Source organism: Malurus melanocephalus, unplaced genomic scaffold, assembly GCF_030028575.1.
Source record: "Malurus melanocephalus ecotype Western Australia unplaced genomic scaffold, MMel_1.1 scaffold_837, whole genome shotgun sequence".
Lineage (NCBI taxonomy): Eukaryota > Metazoa > Chordata > Aves > Passeriformes > Maluridae > Malurus > Malurus melanocephalus.
In genome coordinates this window covers 56,665-73,908 of record NW_026624069.1, presented here as the reverse complement: position 1 = coordinate 73,908, position 17,244 = coordinate 56,665, and the positions used below count along the sequence as shown (strand labels likewise).

The 17,244-nt window shown below is 60.9% G+C and overlaps 1 protein-coding gene across 1 annotated transcript in view; it reads left to right on the top strand.

Annotated features, from left to right (window-relative positions):
- Window positions 1-16,270, top strand: part of SOGA1 (suppressor of glucose, autophagy associated 1) — a 24,179-nt gene extending 7,909 nt beyond the window's left edge. The window contains exons 2-16 of the mRNA XM_057385512.1: window positions 497-721; window positions 2,214-2,372; window positions 5,055-5,117; window positions 7,741-8,973; window positions 9,962-10,081; window positions 10,252-10,377; window positions 10,702-10,932; window positions 11,078-11,185; window positions 11,440-11,607; window positions 12,604-12,855; window positions 12,978-13,049; window positions 13,405-13,475; window positions 13,694-15,143; window positions 15,239-15,380; window positions 16,208-16,270. Coding sequence (XP_057241495.1) covers window positions 497-721; window positions 2,214-2,372; window positions 5,055-5,117; window positions 7,741-8,973; window positions 9,962-10,081; window positions 10,252-10,377; window positions 10,702-10,932; window positions 11,078-11,185; window positions 11,440-11,607; window positions 12,604-12,855; window positions 12,978-13,049; window positions 13,405-13,475; window positions 13,694-15,143; window positions 15,239-15,380; window positions 16,208-16,236 — 4,449 coding nt within the window. The 3' untranslated portion in view covers window positions 16,237-16,270. The remainder of the gene's footprint in view (window positions 1-496; window positions 722-2,213; window positions 2,373-5,054; window positions 5,118-7,740; window positions 8,974-9,961; window positions 10,082-10,251; window positions 10,378-10,701; window positions 10,933-11,077; window positions 11,186-11,439; window positions 11,608-12,603; window positions 12,856-12,977; window positions 13,050-13,404; window positions 13,476-13,693; window positions 15,144-15,238; window positions 15,381-16,207) is intronic.
- The last annotated feature ends 974 nt before the right edge of the window (window positions 16,271-17,244 follow it).

Here is a 17,244-nt window from a genome sequence, read left to right as displayed (position 1 = left end):
TTGTGCTTGGCCCACGGGGTGGATGGATGGATGGATGGATGGATGGATGGATGGATGGATGGATGGATGGATGGATGGATGGATGGATGGATGGATGGATGGAGGGATGGATGGATGGATGGATGGATGGATGGATGGATGGAGGGATGGATGGATGGATGGATGGATGGATGGATGGATGGATGGATGGATGGATGGATGGATGGATGGAGGGAGGGATGGATGGATGGACAGGGCTGGAGGGATGGATGGATCAGGGATGGATGGATGGATGGATGGATGGATGGATGGATGGATGGATCAGGGATGGATCAGGGATGGATCAGGGATGGATCAGGGATGGATGGATGGATGGATGGATGGATGGACAGATGGACAGATGGATGGATGGATGGATGGATGGATGGAGGGATGGATGGAGAGCCATGGTGGGGAGGTTCACAGGGGAAGAGAGGGCAGAGCAGGCTGCGGGGTCTAACACAGCATCTCCCCTCAGGATGAGATCGAGGAGCTGCGCGCCGAAATGCTGGAGATGCGGGATGTCTACATGGAGGAGGAYGTGTACCAGCTGCAGGAGCTGCGGCAGCAGCTGGACCAGGCCAGCAAGACGTGCCGCATCCTGCAGTACCGGCTGCGCAAGGCCGAGCGCCGCAGCCTGCGCGTGGCACAGACCGGCCAGGTGGACGGCGAGCTCATCCACAGCCTCGAGCAGGACGTCAAGGTCAGCCTGTCAGGGCACCTCAGAGTCCCCAAAGTGGGTTTCAATGAATTGTRGGCACAGAGGTGTCAGGGCATGTCGTGCTGCAGGGAGCTCAGTGAGGATGTGCAGTTTGTGGGGTCATTATTGCAGATATCATAAATCCCTGCTGGCAGTGGTGATGTGGGAAGTGGGGAGCTGTGCTTTCAGCTCACAGGTGGCCTGAGGAGATCCTGGTGGTGGAGAGGACCAGCACTGCTAGAGAATGTGAGGRCTGTAGCCCAGCCCTGTGCCCTGGGGCTGAGCTCCCTTATCCTGCTCCTAAGGGGACATGATGAGGCCACCACAGCAGGATGGAGCATCCTGAGCATGCAGGGAGGGTGTGGGGGGACCAGGAGCCTGCAAGCTTGGGAGCTGCTCTTCTCGGCCATCAGGAAAACCTTGCAGAGCCCCAGGAGTGGTGGCACGTGGGGCTGGGGCAGGGACAAGGGAATTTCTGTGGGGTGACGTTTCTTCATCCTGGAGGAGCCTGGTGAGTGTTTGCTGAGGGCTCTCGGTGACGTGGCTGCTGCCAAGAGGGGGGTGCGGTGGCAGTCAGAGACAGCTCGGGATGGATGTGCAACTGCTCTAGGAATAACTTTGTTTTCTGAGCAGAAAACAGCCAGTCCTGGAGCCAAGACATGCCACAAGTGTGGGGCTGTGTACCCGCCTTGCTGCCCATCCCTGCTGGGGCCCCCATCTCCTCCCCAAMCCGCCATCAGCTCCCCCCAGCTCGGGTGGCTGCTGCCAAAAACGCCCCCTCCAGCTTCTCCCTTTCTGGGAAAGAAAGCACAGCCCATCCTCRGGGGAGCAGGAGCTCGACCCCATGSCCTGAGATCCCCCAGCCYTGCAGCAGGGRTTGCTGCTGCCTCCACAGTGCTGATACCCCAGGCTGTGCAGGAGCCCAGGGGCACTGCAGACAACTTTTGCCTTCCCACAGATGCAGGAGCGGGTGTTTCGTGTTATTGAGCTTCCTTTATGCTGGGGACTGCTCCCTTGCAGGGATCTGGAGAGGGGCAGCTCTGGGGTGGATGTAGGCACCCTTTACCCCGGGGCAGCTGCAGGTTTCTCTGTAATGTGATGCAGCAGCTCGCCTTTCTCCTGACCGGCACAGCTGCTGCCTGCAGTGACAGGCTGTGGGCTCTGCTGCTGCCCACCAGATTTCCAGCCTTCTGGGGGCTTTTCCAGCCTCATGGTATGGGAAAAAAGGGTGATGAACATCTCCCACCATCATGTTAGGGCTGGGAAAGGCAGGATTTGGCCAGAGGGATGGGGACAYGGGGCAGCCTTGCAGCTGGTGAAGGGACACAATTGAGGGGACAGGCACAGGGGCCAGGGGRTCACCCACCATAGATGTCTCCTCCAGAGGGTCTCAGTAACCCCCTGGTGATCTCTGCATGAGGATTGTGGGTGCCCAGAAGCTGTGGTCTCAGCTCCCTGCACATGCCCAGTCTGATGTCCCCCATTGTGTCCCCAGGTGGCCAAAGACGTCTCGGTGCGGCTCCACAATGAGCTGGAGGTGGTGGAGAAGAAGAGGATCCGGCTGGAGGAGGAGAACGAGGAYCTGCGCCAGCGGCTCATCGAGACCGAGCTGGCCAAGCAGGTGGTGCAGAACGAGATGGACAAGCTCCGAGAGGTGAGTGGGACACGGGAGGGGGACTGGGAGGCGTCCCCAAGGCTCTGCTCGTGRCAGGTGTCCTGGCCCTGGGCCGTGGGATCCCCCAGCCCTGCCTGAAGCGCTGAAACCCAAACCGTGCTGCAGATGCTGGTGAAACCCGAGCAGCGCCTGTTCTCCGCACGCTACATCCCACCCTGCAGAYAGGGGCTGGCTCTGCCCCATCTAGSGGGTGACAGGACCTCCCCACTGTGCTAGGGACACTTTATATGTGCCTGGCCCCTTGCTCAGCCTGGGCCCTGGGCTGTGGCCAATTCCATCTGGGCAAAGCTCTGCACAATGCAGGGGGTCCCCGTGTCCCTGGCACAATGCCCGGTGTGGCCGTATCCTGACCACATCCTGCTGCTTCAAACTGTGCTGAGATGTCCCAGTGATGTCCCAGCAGTATCCCAGCAGTGTCCCAGCAGTGTTCCTCCCAGCAGTGTCCCAGCAGTGTCCCAGCAGTGTCCCTCCCAGCAGTGTCCCAGTAGTGTCCCAGCAGTGTCCCTCCCAGCAGTGTCCCAGCAGTCTCCCAGTGGTGTCCCAGCAGTGTCCCAGCAGTGTCCCAGTGATGTCCCAGCAGTGTCCCAGTGGTGTCCTTAGTGGTGCTGTGGAGCTGGGTGGGTGCATAATCCCCTCTGGGTCCTGGGCAGCCAAATGCATCCACCCATAAGCACAGATCTGGGGTACCCCATGTCACGCTGCATTTGGGACCAGCTTCKGGCCAGGATTGGTGTCATCCTCGGTGACAGGAAAGGCACGCAGGTGAAAGCACGGACCTGCAATCCACTGCAGCCCTTGTAACCCACTTCCCTACTGCCCGGGATGCCTCTGGTCCCGGGGGAGCCTCGGGAAGCATCTCTGGCTTCAGGGCAGTGTGGGGGAGGAGACAAAACCGAGGGAAAGCTCTCACTTCCCCCACCGTGCTTCCTGCACACGGCATCTCTGGGGCCAGCTCTGCTCAAAGCCGAGCCCAGCTCCGGGGAAGCTGCAGGATGGCACCGTCCCCCCTGAGCCATCCCCTCGCCAGTGACACGGAGCAGCCGTGAAATGGGTTTCCCTGCAGCCGGGAGCGCGGGCTGAATAACAAATGGCAGCAGCGGGAGCTGGAGCTCTGCAGTGCTGGGGAAGCCGGCAGGGAAATGGTTGTGCGGTCGAGCGGCAGCCGCTGCCTTGCCCTGCCTGCAGAGTCTGGGGTGGAAAACAGCCCCTCTACAGCTGGCTGAGCCCACGGGGACACCGCCGGCTGGCACAGCCACAGAGATGGTCCCCAAGCTCGGCATGGAGTGTCCCCAGGCTAGCAAGGGCGCTGGGGTTACTCGCTGATTGCAGAGTGCTAATTAGGCAAACATTAGACAAAGTGAGCTAAAAGCTCTCCTSCTCCTCCCCCTGCTGCAGGGCACAGAGCCTGGCAGAGCTCGTTAGCAGCCAGAGCCAGGCACTGCTCAGGGCTGGGCTCAGCCCTCGGGGCTGATTATTCCTCCCTTCCAAGAGGTTTCTCCCATAACTGGRTAATTGTCTGGGATCATCCCCAAGGCTCAGGCCTTTCCCCCTCTTCTGTCTCCTATAGGGGCAGGAAAAAGTGGGATCAGTCTGRGTACCCCATGCCAAGCCTGCCACACTGAGCTCAGCCTCGGGCATGGCCACCCCATGTCCCAGGGGGGAGCAGTGACAGCCACATCTGCCCCAAGGTGCTGGTTTTGGGGCTGTTTGGGGCTGCTGCTGCCCTTTGCCAGCCCCAGTCCCCGGCAGGGTGGGGGTGAGGGATGGGATGTGGCACAGGCAACCCCTGCGAGAGGCTCTGCAGCTCCAGCAGCTCCAGCAGCTCCAGCAGCTCCAGGGATGGTCGTGGCCTTAATAGGAAAGCCTGGAGCCCGGCACCTTGGCACAGGCAGCAGCTTACATTTCACAGCTGCTTTCTTTGGCTGTTGGGCCTCAGCACCAACTTGGAAATAGGTCCAGGGCAGCTGCATGGATCAGCCAGCGCTTGTGGGAGGCTCTGGGGATGTTCTTGAGGGTTTTTCCCCAGCTCCCTTCCCCAGAAAACTTGGCTCTGCTCTGGGCACCTGCATGTTTACCATGCTTTTTGTCTCCCTCATTACTCTGCTTCCCCACCTCCCAGCTGTCCTCACCAGCCTGGACATTGTCCCTTGTGTCCCCTTGTGACCCTGGCAGCAGAATCAGCATGGTTCTGCTGAGGAGCCCTCCCATGGCTGAGGGACCAGGACACATCCCTTGCTTGGGGAAAAGGCAATGGGGAATGTCATCATCGGCTGCTCCCACACTGGAATGTCCTGAGAGCTGTCCCCTGGCCTGGGGGTTGGATTCCCTGATCCATCCAGCCCTGACAGCCACTGTGACTCAGCCTCTCCACTCTCCATGGCTCATTTCCTGCTCACTCCTGCTCTTTCACTGCTCCTTTGCCTGCAGGGGGAATTTCTGGCCAAACCTCATGATGTGATGATGTGATGCTTGCCACTCCAGCTCCCTCAGAGCAAAGGGCCTCTCTCAGCCCACCAGGGCTCCGAGTTTTTTCTGGGGTCCACGAGCACCTGGGAATGTCAGTACCCATGTCCATCCACACTGCATCTGTCTGTCTGTGTCTGTGTGTCATTGCTGGGGTGCAGTGCCATCACTGTGGTCATAACTCTGTTTTCCCTGCAGAATTCCCTGAAGAAGCGAGGCTCTCGCTCCCTGGGCAAGACAGAGAAGAAGCCATCAGTGCAGGTATTGGCACCTGAGCACCCAGGGCAGGCCACAGTGACCCAGAACACCCCAGGTCACGGTGCCAGCTGCAGACSGAGTAAACCCGGGCATGGCAGCGCCATCCCCTCCTTGCAGGGCTGTGCAGAGMTTTCCTCCCTCTCAGAACCCCTGCATAAGGCAGGGATTGATGTGCTGGGCCATCCTCTTTGTCCTCAGCCGCTCCCTTGTCTCATTTATCAATGGAGCAGCAGTGGCCGGGCAGTGGCTTTAACCCTTTCCCCGTGTAAGGAGCTGAAGGAGTTCGGCTCTTACATTGCAAAGCTGTTTCTGCTCTTGGGCTCCTGCAGCCTGTCCCCCTCCCGCCAGTGCCAGCAGATGTGCTGAGGGTGGTCTGGGAGCTTCACGGGGTGCAGGGGAGCTGAGGGTCCCTGTGGGGGTGGCTGGAGGCCACGCTGCTCCTGGCCCTTGCAGAGTGGGATCGGGGATTTGCCAGGGCAGCAGGATTTCAGCTGTCACTTGCTGTTGAGCTGAGCTGCTGTGACTCGCTAATGCTGTTACCAGGGCTCGGAGAGGCAGAGCTGCTGTTGCRGGGATAGAAAGGCAAGAGGAAAAATCCTCTTGCGAAGGCAAAAGAGCTGGAAGGTTTATTTTGGGGAACAGATCTGCTCCCCCAATGCTCTACAGGGAGGCACACCCTGTAAAGCCACTGCTGGCACGCTGCTGAGAGCATCTTGAGGAGGGACCCTGAGCAGCCCAAGGGTTCTGGGTCACCATGTCCTGTGCAGCCTCAGGACAGGGATCCTCAGGCCCTCAGAGACTTTCCCCTTCAGGCTTTATTTATCATCTCCCTTTATTCTTGAGAGCCCTTTCTGGCCAGCTGAAGGCCCCAGCATCCTCCCCCTCATTTCTCCAAAGAGTACCTGTGCTCTGCCCTCCATCACCCCCTTCCCGAGGCTGAAGCCCCTCATCTGCCTCCTCCTGGGGCAGGAAACAACCCCCAGCCCTGGCCACAGTAAAACCCCCGCTGCTTCCCACACCCCAAGGAGCCAAGACCCTTCAGCCGGGGGGTGACAGAGCTTGGCCCAGCTCTGTGGTGGGACCCCAGGAGCTCTGGGCCTCCCCCTGGATGTGGCCCCCATCCTCTCCCTGTCCCCACGCAGCCGTGGCTGGTGGCCCTGTGGGCACAGATGCTGTGACTCATTGGTGGCTTTCTGGGTCCCTTTCCTGCTCAGCGGTGCTGGATGAGCATCAGCACTCCCCAAAAACGGAGCTGGGGGGGACAAACTCAACACCAAGGTCTGTCCAGACCCCCGGAGCACACAAGGGAGTTTTGGGGACGCGTGTGTCCCTCCAGCGATGCCAAGACATAGAGGGACAYGCTGGGTTGCTGCKKTTTTTTTTTCCCCCTGGAAAAACAGGAACTGAGGTCATGTCTGCCCTGGCCGAGTCAGCCCTCCCCTAATCTCCTCACCTAATTAGGGGGGCACAGCTTTAATGCGCCTTAGTGAGGTCGTGTCCCCGTGCAYGAGCATGGAAGAGCAGCAGGGTGGTTCCTGTGGTCACGGCGGAYATTTGGGGAATAAAATAGCACCCCAAATTCATGGGAACCCCCTTTCCATCAGCCATGACCTCGTTAGGAGCAGCCCAGAAGTCTGCAGAGTAAATACTGCTGCAGGGTTTGGGGGTGAGCATGAGCATGAGTGGGGGGCTGGGGGTCCGGAGCACCCAAAGTATGGGACAGATTGTTTCTTCCAGCCAAGGAAAGGGGAATGGGAATGTGTTCAGCCAGGGAGAGGGCTGCCAGGGCCAGCAGCCACCCAGCTAAAAGGCTTGGCCACTTGCAGTGGGTGCAGTGGGGTGAGGGTCACAGCCCCACAGGTCCCCTCCTGGCAGTGACCACGCCGGAGCTCAGAGCACTCGAGTGACCCCAGGGCACGGGAAGCTGCRAGCTGGACGTCAGGAAATCCTGGTCCTCCATCCAAAAAGCTTCCCAGAGCAGAGAAACGGTCTGTCTGGGCAAGCAGCCAAGACCTTAACTGCTAAATGAAAAAGGAACACATGGAGAAACGGTCCTGAGAAGCAGAGGGGCTTGGGAAGGGACTCATGAGCTGATGCTGAGGCTTTGCCRGGGGTTTCAGTGCCCTGGCAAGGTGGTGGCAGCAAGGCTGAGGGTTGGCACTTGGAGAGGTTTTCAGCTGCTTCCCTGCCCTGTGATGGAGCATGGGGGGCTGAGCAGGAGGAGCAGAGCCCTGATGAGGGGTTGCAGTGGCAGCAGTGCCAGCTTTTGGGAGGAAATCTTGGGGACCTTGTGGACTCTTCACARCTTTCCCTTCCCCTCTGCCCTGTGTTGGATCAGGCTGGAGCTGGTCYCCACATCCCTGATGGCGGCTCAGTGTCTTTCCTGAGACCAGAGCCACAGGTCTCTKCATTCAGGGCATCCTGGATGGTGAGACTGGTGAGACTTCATCCTGGTGAAGGCTGGCAATCTCCAGGATGGATCTCAAAGTTTTTCCCCTTCCATGAGCAGAGACAGCAGCTTCCCTGGGATGACTGGGGTGGGAGGGTGGCATGTCCCCAGGGCTCTCTGGGAGCCACCATGGCCCAGGGGAGCACCTCTCTAATWCCCACCCCTCTGGGTCCCCAGGAGGACAGCGCAGACCTGAAGTGCCAGCTGCATTTTGCCAAGGAGGAGTCAGCCCTGATGTGCAAGAAGCTGACCAAGCTGGCCAAGGAGAACGATGGCATGAAGGAGGAGCTGCTGAAGTACAGGTCCCTCTACGGGGACCTGGACAGCTCCCTGTCCGTGGAGGAGCTGGCTGACTCTCCCCATTCCCGGGAGGCCGAGCTGAAAGTCCACCTCAAGCTGGTGGAGGAGGAAGCCAACATCCTCAGCCGGAGGATTGTGGAGCTGGAGGTGGAAAACCGCGGGCTGCGGGCAGAGATGGATGACATGAAGGGCCAGGGGGACAGGGAGCTGCCGGGGCAGGACACACGGTTCCTGGTGGGCGTCTCGAGCTGCGGGGATGCGGGGGACACGGTGGCCGAGCTGCGCCGGCACCTGCAGTTTGTGGAGGAGGAGGCTGAGCTGCTGAGACGCTCGCTGCTGGAGCTGGAGGACCAGAACAAGCTCCTCCTGAAYGAGCTGACCAAGTACAAGTCGGACCACGAGCTGGACGTGACGCTGTCGGAGGACAGCTGCTCGGTGGTCAGCGAGCCCTCGCAGGAGGAGCTGGCCACGGCCAAGGTGCAGATCAGCGAGCTCAGCGGCAAGGTGAAGAAGCTGCAGTACGAGAACAGGGTGCTGCTGTCCAACCTCCAGCGCTGCGACCTGGCCTCCTGCCAGAGCACCCGGCCCATGCTGGAGACCGACGCTGAGGCCGGTGACTCTGCACAGTGCGTCCCCAYGGCCGGCTGGAGGGACGGCGTGGGCAGCAGTGAGGCCGATGGGCAGGACAGGGGGCTGGGCAGTGGGAAGGTGCCCGATGGCCCCACCAAGCTGCTCAAGCCCAAGGACCTGGAGACCTTGCTGGGCATCCGGGACCAGGCAACGCTGGTCAGCAAAGCGATCGACGTGTTGATTTCTGATGCCAATGGCTTCACCTCGGGGCTGAAGGCTTGCCTGGACAACGAGTGTGCGGGGGTGCTGCTGGGCGAGGCGGTGGGCAGCGGTGGTGACAGCCCCAGCGATGCCAAGCTGATGAACGTGCTCCTGATGAGGCTGGGCGTGCTCCAGCAGGACCTGGGCTGCYTCGTGAGGAAAGTGGACCACCTCACCAGCGGCTTCAAGGAGCACACGGACTCGTTCCACTTCTCCAGCTCCAGCAGCCACGAYGTCACCAAAGAGGGGCTGCAGAAGGAGCTCRCCTCYGACTTCCAGGTAYGGCTTCTGCCCACATCCCTCSCAGCAGCTGCCGCTTTATTTGCCACCACGTTTCCTCCTGCTTTGACAGARCAAACCCCGATCCCCAGTGTAACCTCCCTCCTGCCTCTCCAGAGCAAAACCCAAACTAACACCTCACTGCATGCCAGGGGCACTGGGGACAAGGTAGGACTCTGCTCCAACAGAGTGTGCCCAGGGCAGGAGGCAGTGGGCATCCTGGCRCGGGCTGGCTGTGCCAAGGCTGCCCTGCCCAGGKCCAGGGGCTCTCGGGTGCAATCCCACTTTAGCAGGGGCTGATGTTTTGGCTGCTCTCCCTGGCTTAGCCCAGCACTGTGTCTCAGAAGCTCTTTGCTYGTTGGGGATGAGCTGGGTGGGAGGAGAGCAGCCTGCAGCCCCCGAAAGCAGCCCAAATTGCAGGGACCCTGCTTGCAGGAATCCTCAGCCCCCAGAGGYACCCAGGCAGGGTAATTTGAAGAGCAGAGGCTCCAGGGCAAATCTGCATCCAAGGGAGAACACCTTTGGAGAAGTGGAGGGCAGCTCATGCCCTGCTGTCCCACTTTTCTCAGGGGTCCCAGCTCATGCCAGGGGCCAGGGCTGTCAGTGGTGGTTGGGGCTGCAGGCACAATCCCTTTCTGGAGCACACTCGCTTGTTCAGAGTCCTATTGTTCTGCATGTGGTCCCCCAGCCCAAGGTCCCAGTCTCCCCCAGTCACTGCATGGCACCATAACTGGTGTTAGCACATTTTTTCCCTCTTTCTCTCTTTTTTCCCCTTTCCCTAAACAATCCAGGCCACGTGTCTCCTCATCCTGTGTTTCCTTTTGGTTTCCRCATTGTCTCCTGCCATGGTGATGAAGCTCCTTCTCCTCCTCATCCTTTTTGTTGTCTTGTAATTCTTTACTGTTTCGGAGACCCATTGTTTTGTTTTCTGGCTTTTTTTTCTTCCCGCTCTTTTGGTTTGTTCTCATTAACTTGCCCACGCATGCAGCAGCCTGATTTTAGGGACGCCGACCCTTTCCGCATCCCCCACACCAAGGACACGGACCCCGCACATCCCCGGAGCTACAAAACCTGCCGGGCTGAGGAGAACGACTCCTACGCCACCGAGGTATGACAGGGACAGGGAGCCACATCTCTCAGCCAGCGGGGTTGGGGAAGGATTGTGGGACTGGATTGACTCTTTTGAGAGCTGGGGACTAGGGAAGCTGCAGAACCCCATTGGGGAGGGACAGAGGGATATGCAGCTCACCTTTCCCATCCCCTCCTGGGCTGTTACAGATGAAGGAGCTGCAGCTGGTGCTGTCTGAGGCCAACGAGAGCCTGCGGGGGCTGCAGGAGCAGCTCTCACAGGAGAGGCAGCTGAGGAAGGACGAGGTGGACAACTTCTCACAGAAGATCTGCCAGGTGAGTAGGTGTCTGTCCCWGGGAGACCGGTGTCCTCACACCCATGGCTGTGCCACCTGCAGCCCCAGCCCGATGTCCCACTTGGGGACCTGGGTGTTACCTGGGAGCACACACAGCATGTCCCATTTCCAAGGGACACAGGCTGAGCACACTCCTCGCACATGGGCACAGAGCCATGCAGAGACTGCCTCAATGGCTCTGCTGTCCCCAGCATGCCCCCAGGGTGTTGCAGCTACCTAGGATGGGGATATGGGGCTGGCACGGGCGGGAGGCACCACATCACTGCCACCAGCCCCAGTCCTGGAGCCACTCGTCTCTCAACAGCTGAAGGAGGACCACCAGAAAGCCCTGCTGCGGCGGGAGTTTGAGCTGCAGAGCCTGAACCTGCAGAGGCGGCTGGAGCAGAAGTTCTGGAGCCAGGAGAAGAACCTGCTGGTGCAGGAGTCGCAGCAGTTCAGGCAGAGCTTCCTCCTGCTCTTCATGAAGCTCAAGTGGTTCCTCAAGCACTGGCGCCAGGGGAAGATGGTGCACAATGAGGGCGAGGACTTTTTGGAGGTACAAGGGGTGGCCTTGGAGCAGGGACCACATGTTGGGCATGTCCCTCATGGCTGCATGTCCCATCCAGGGCTGTTTGGGTGTCCCCCATCCCAGACAGGGGCTGTGGGTCCCCATATCACCCCAGCCATGGTGTCACCCCCAGGTGAACAGCATGAAGGAGCTGTACCTGCTGCTGGAAGAGGAGGAGCTYGCCCCGCAGCAGCAGGCGGACAACAAGATGTGTGCCGGGGACAGCTGGACCCCCAACACGGTGAGCGGGGTCCCCATGAGCTCAGGGGGTGGATCAGGGCAGGATCAGCCCCAGTTGTGGCTGTGGGGCATGGGGGTGCATGGCTGAGTGGGGTTGCTCTCCCCTGGCACATCACCCCTGGGGTGGTCCCCTGCCCTGGTGGGGGCATGTCCCATGTCCCTCACTTTGGGAGCAGGGACTGGCACCCAGAGAGGGCATCTCCCTCCCTGTTGGGTCCCCTCCTGCTGCCTGTGTTCAGCCCTGTTCTCCTGCAGCCCAACGAGTGCATCAAGACCCTGGCGGACATGAAGGTGACCCTGAAGGAGCTGTGCACGGAGCTGCGGGAGGAGCGGCGCGGTGCCAGTGAGCTGCAGCAGCAGTTCACCAAGGCCAAGGCTGCCTGGGAGATGGAGCGTGCCGAGCTCAAGTGCCACATTGCCCAGGTGGGAGCCCTGGGCACCCTGCGGGCTGGCAGAGCTTCTCCTGGGGGCTGGGGGGCTGCCTGTGCCCTGTGCCAAGCGCTGGGCTAGGAGCAGGGTGGCACTGTGGGAATCTTAATTAGCAGCCGCTCAGGCAGGAGAGTTTCCATGGCAACGGGGCTGGCATGGAAATCTGACTGTGGAGCGGCAGAGGATGCTCTTTATTCCTCTGCTGGGCTTGCCTGGGGAGGGTGGGATGGGACAGGGGGGATCTCAGTGCCCCTCCCCAGGACAGGGCTGAGAGCAGCATCAGAGCCCCCTGTCCCTCAGTCCAAGTCACAGCACAGGAGCCCTGCGGATGCTGTGGGAGGGATGCATGGCTGCAGGGAAGGCAGGATGTGAGGGAGGGCAGCCTGGGCACTGGGGGAAGCTCCTGCCTGCAGGATGAGTCCCATCGGCCCCTCAGCCCTGCCCTCCCRGTGCTGAGGGGTTTCCACTGACACTGCTGGCAGCAGCCCATGGCTGTACATCGGCTCTGCTCCCCAGCAGAGGTGCCAGTGCTTTCCAGGCAGGAATTCTCCAGGCAGGGCACGAGTCCCCATTTCCCATATCTCCTCAAAAGTGAGCGGAGTTGCTGTGGCAGCAACACCCAGTGGTGCTGTATCCTCAGGGGGCTCTCTGCCAGTGCTGCAGGTGTTGCTGCCCCTCTCCAGGAACCAGGTCCCACAGGCGGGAGCTCAGCCAGGCAGGCAGGACATTGAGCCCATGTCCTGCTGGGTGACCATCTGCTGGRCGGGCTGGCACAATGTGGCTGAAGCCAGGGCCAGCCATGGCTTGGCTGTGCCATGGGCAAGCCACATTGCACGTGTCATGGCCTCAGGGACACCTCACTGCCCAGCCTGGCAGCATGGGACTGRCACTGGGAAGCACTGGAAGCCCGTAGCCCTGCCCCTTTGCTGGAGATGTCCAGCACCCTGCTGGAGCCACGGGTCCCCCACAGCCACCACCATGTCCCCACAGCTGGAGTCAAAGGCAGGCAAAGGGATYGCGGAGCGTGCGCTGCCGGACTGGAAGGTGGCACTGAAGAGGGAGCGTGAGGAGCACCAGCATCTCCTGGCTGAGTCCTACAGCGCCGTCATGGACCTCACCAAGCAGCTGCAGATCAGCGAGAAGAACTGGAACCAGGAGAAGGTGGAGCTGCTGGCACGCTTCAAGGAGGAGCAGCAGCAGGCAGAGCAGCAAGCAAAGGACCTGCAGAACAAACTCAACCAGGTATGGTGTCCCCCATCCTGCACGTCCCTCCAGCCTCTCTGCTTGCCCCAAGRACGTTTCATATTTATGTTTGCCCGGAGGGGCACATGTTGAACCTGTTGGGTGACCAACACGTTCTCCAGTTGCAGAAAGGATCCAATCCGTGGGCATTGAAGCACTCTGAAATGGAGAAGCATGGCAGCAACTGGAAAGAGGTGTGTAAGAGAAGGTGGAGTGCACTCAGGATGCTGGTAGGGCTCAGGTCTGTGCTAAGGGTTAGATGGGGGGATGCGTGAACCCAAATTAACATCCTCTTAAACAGCAAATGAGGCTGCAAGGGAGAGCACCATGAGAATGAGAGTGAAGGGTGTGGCTGAACATAAAGAGCTTCTGTGGAGTTATAAAAAGCTGATTTAAAATAGATGTGGTTGCAACATGGGAATGGGGTGGTGGGGCTCAGGGTGTGGGGTTAACTGGTGTTGCCAGAGAAGAGCAGCCCCTCCCCCAGCCCATCTCTGTGCTCTGCTCCTGCTCTTGCTGACCCTGGAGCTTTCTCCTGTGCCCTCCTAGGCTCTCAATGAGAAAATCACAGACAAGGAGACAATCTCTGAAGCAGAAGCCAAGGGAACCAACCTCAAGAGGTGAGTGTGCTGGTGTCTTCMTGGTCCCTGGAATAGAGAGGGTCCCTGGGCTTAACAGCCCTGACAGTCACAGACATGCAGCTGTGTTCCAGGGTAGTCCTGGAAGCAAAGGGTGAGAAGCAGGACTGGGTGCCCAAGAAGGTGCCCAGGAGTGCCTCAACTGTCCCCCAACTCCTTGCCCTGTCCCCTTATGATCCCCATCCCCTCTCCTCCCACAGGACCAAGTCCGTTTCCTCCATGTCAGAGTTTGAAAGCTTGCTCGACTGTTCTCCCTACCTCCCTGGAAAGACTGTTCCAGGGCTGGGTGACCATGCCCGGGGCAAAAAGGCATCCTCAACCACGCAGCTGCTGCCCAATGGGATCCGGGACAGCGCCAGCCTTCCTCCCTCAAACTGTACATATGTGAATATCGAACAGCCCGCCCCTGACAGCCTGGCCAAGGAGAAGCTGGGCATCTCCTCCTGGGACTACTCGCGGGCAAGCAGCCTCTCCGGGCACGACCCAGCTCAGAAACAGATCCAGAGGAGCTACACGGCGCCCGACAAGACGGGGATCCGCATCTACTACAGCCCGCCGGTGGTGCGGCGGCTGGAGGCGCCCCTGGTGCACAACAAGGAGGGCAAGATCATGATCGAGCCCGGGTTCTTGTTCACCATGGCCAAGCCCAAGGAGCCGGAGGAATCGGCCAGCGCCGAGGGCACCTACAGCCAGTGGCTGTGCAACTTCTCCAAGCAGCAGCGGGAGCTACTGGACAGCAGCGCAGGCGAGAGCACGGTGCCACCGGTGCCGCACTTCCCCCCAGCACTGCATGACCTGGAGATCTCCGGCAACATGAGCGATGACATGAAGGAGATCACCAACTGCGTGCGCCAGGCCATCCGCTCCAGCTCGCTTGAGAGAAAGGTGAAAAGCACCTCCAGCCAGACGGTGGGACTGGCTCACGTGGGCACGCAGACCATCCAGACGGTGAGCGTGGGCCTCCAGACCGACCTGCCCCGCGGTCCTGGTGTGCACGGYAAGAGCTGGTCCCCGCGCAGCTCCTCCCTCGTGTCTGTGCGCAGCAAGCAGATCTCCTCCTCCCTGGACAAGGTCCACTCCAGGATCGAGCGGCCGTGCTGCTCCCCAAAATATGGCTCTCCAAAGCTCCAGAGGAGGTCTTCCTCCAAGCTGGATGCGTCCAAGGACAGAAGCCTTTGGAACTTGCACCAGAGCAAGCAGAACGGCTCTGCCTGGGCCCGCTCCACCACCACCCGCGACAGCCCTGTCCTCAGCAACATCAATGACGGCCTGTCCAGCCTGTTCAGCGTGGTGGAGCACGCGGGCAGCACCGAGTCCATCTGGAAGCCAGGTTGCCCCGAGAGCAGCCGCGCCAAGCCYGAAGCCCCCAAGTACGGCCTCGTGCAGGAGTTCTTCAGGAACGTCTGCGGGCGGGCGCAGAGCCCCACTGCCCCCCAGGAGAAGAAGGAGGCCCCTGGCGAGGAAGGAGGCAAGAGAGCCGAGCACTCCAGCCCCGCCACCCACCACCCCRCCGAAAACATCTCCCGTGTGTTGAACAAGAAGGTCCTCAAGCAGGGCAGCTGCGAGGACCCCAAGCCCTCGTCCCCTGGCCAGGGCAGTAAGGACGCAGTCCTACGGGACCCCGACCTCATCTCGGCCATAGCCAGCGAGGTAACGAGGCACGGAGYCCCCCGGGGTGTCCCGCCGTGGCGGGGGACAGGGTGCCTGACCCCTCTAACCCCGCTGTGCCCTGTCTATCTTTGCAGGACACGGCGTGTGACTGCAGCTCCCAGTCCCTCACGTCCTGCTTTGCCCGGCCGTCCCGCTCCGCGGTCCGCCACTCCCCCTCCAAGTGCAAACTGCACCCCACGGACCCCTCCAGGGCGGAGGAGAAGCCGGGGGTCTCGAGTGAGTGAGGACGGGGGGCCGGGGGACGCAGCGTGCCTGCCATCCACTGTCGTGCCGGACGAGCGCCCGCGCTGAGCCCGCGGGGCCCCTCTGCAAGGCGGCGCGGGCGCATCTGTCTCCTAAACGTCCCCTCGGCCCCGGGGACGCTTACGAAGCAGATGTGGAGCCGGAGGCTGCCGGTAGCCCCGGGGTGCGCTGGGGGGGCCTGGCCGGTGCCACCGTGCCGGGATGGTCAGCCGAGACCGCGCCGTGCCGAGAGCCGGCGGCGCTGAGAAGGGAGAGCGGCCGGGGGAGGCTGCTGGTGCCGAGGGAGGGCCGGGGGCTGTGAGGGAGCGCTGGCCCCGCGGATGGAGGGCGCTGGCCCGGCCGCCCGCCCTGCCCGGCGCATCCCCGATTGCGGCGCGGTTGCATCAGCCGCCTGTGCTTCCCCGGCAGGAAGGGGGCGGGAGGCTCCCTGCGGTCACCAGCCCAGGGCTGCCTTGGGGGGCCCTCCCTGGCCGCCCTCTGCTCTGGGGGTGCTGCTGAGGCCCTGCGCTGCTGGGAAGGGTCCGGCTGTGCCCGGGCTCCTCCAGCTGCGGAGCTGGGAGTGCTGGGTGCACAGCGTGGGGAGAGGTGGCCTGTGCCTCTGTGTGTGTGTGTGTGTGTGCACATCCCCTGCTCCCGAGGGGCCCTGCTGCCCCTGCCTTGCACCCACCTCCCTGCTTGGGGCCACTTGTAGTTATTTCTCCTCCAAGTGCTGAATATACATATTTGTCTTTTTTTTTTTTTTTTCTTTTTCTCTTTTCCTTTTTTTTCCTCCACTTCTGGCTCTGCCCAACTCCGGACAGCCTGCAATGTAAAACCAAGTGCATTTTAAAAATACCGAAATGAGCTACATTGGAGAGGCACCAATTGGATTAAGAGATTGTGGGTTGGGAGGCTGTAGCATGGCCCCAYGGTCTGCGCTGCACGTCCCTCTGTCACCACCACAAAAAGCCTTACCCAGGGAGGGAGGGGGCAGCAGCCACAGCCCCACGGCACTGCAGAGCTCCCAGGGCTGGAGAACTGCCAYCCAGCCTCACACAGAGCAGCCTTGGTGCCTCTGTGCAGCTCCAGGAGAGAACAGAGATTTCCGAGGCAGCTGCCTGACCTATTTCCGAGCTGCCTGCCAGGGGCCAGGCAGGGATTCACCCAGATGGAGCTGCCTGCAGGTGCCTGGGGCTGTGTGCCTTGGTCTGGGGGCTCTGTACATTGCTCCAAGAGCTCTTTGCATTGCTCCAGGGGCTCCATACCCTGCTCCAAGAACTCTGTGCATTGCTCCAAGAGCTCTGTGCACTGCTCTGGAGCTCTGTACTCTGCTCCAAGAGCTTTGTGCTTTGCTCCAAGAGCTCTGTACTCTGCTCCAAGGGCTCTGTGCACTGCTCTGGGGCTCTGTGCATTGTTCCAAGAGTTCTGTGCATTTCTCTGGGGCTCTGTGCACTGCCTCCAGGGCCTCTGCACATTGTCATCTTGCAGTTTCTCTTAAGAACTGCCGGTGCTGCCGAGGCTGCTGCCCTCTCCCGTCCRGCCGCTCGCTGCCCGCAGCAGCTGCTGCATCACTGCCACGTCGCAGCCTCCGTCAGCATCTCCATGACGGCCACTCACTGCCTGTGTCTCCGGACACACCAGCATCAGCCAGGGCCCAGCAGGCCCAGCACCGATGGCCTTTTGCTCCTGCGGCACCTGGCCGGCCCCTGGGGGACCCTCATCGCCCGGGTGGGGGACTCAGGGCAGGTTTTGCCCATCCTCACCAGCAGCTGGGGCCGGGCTGTGTCCCTGCCTGCCACGGAGGAGTCGGGTCCAGCACTGCCACGGGCAATCTCCTGCTGTACATAGATCTTTTTGG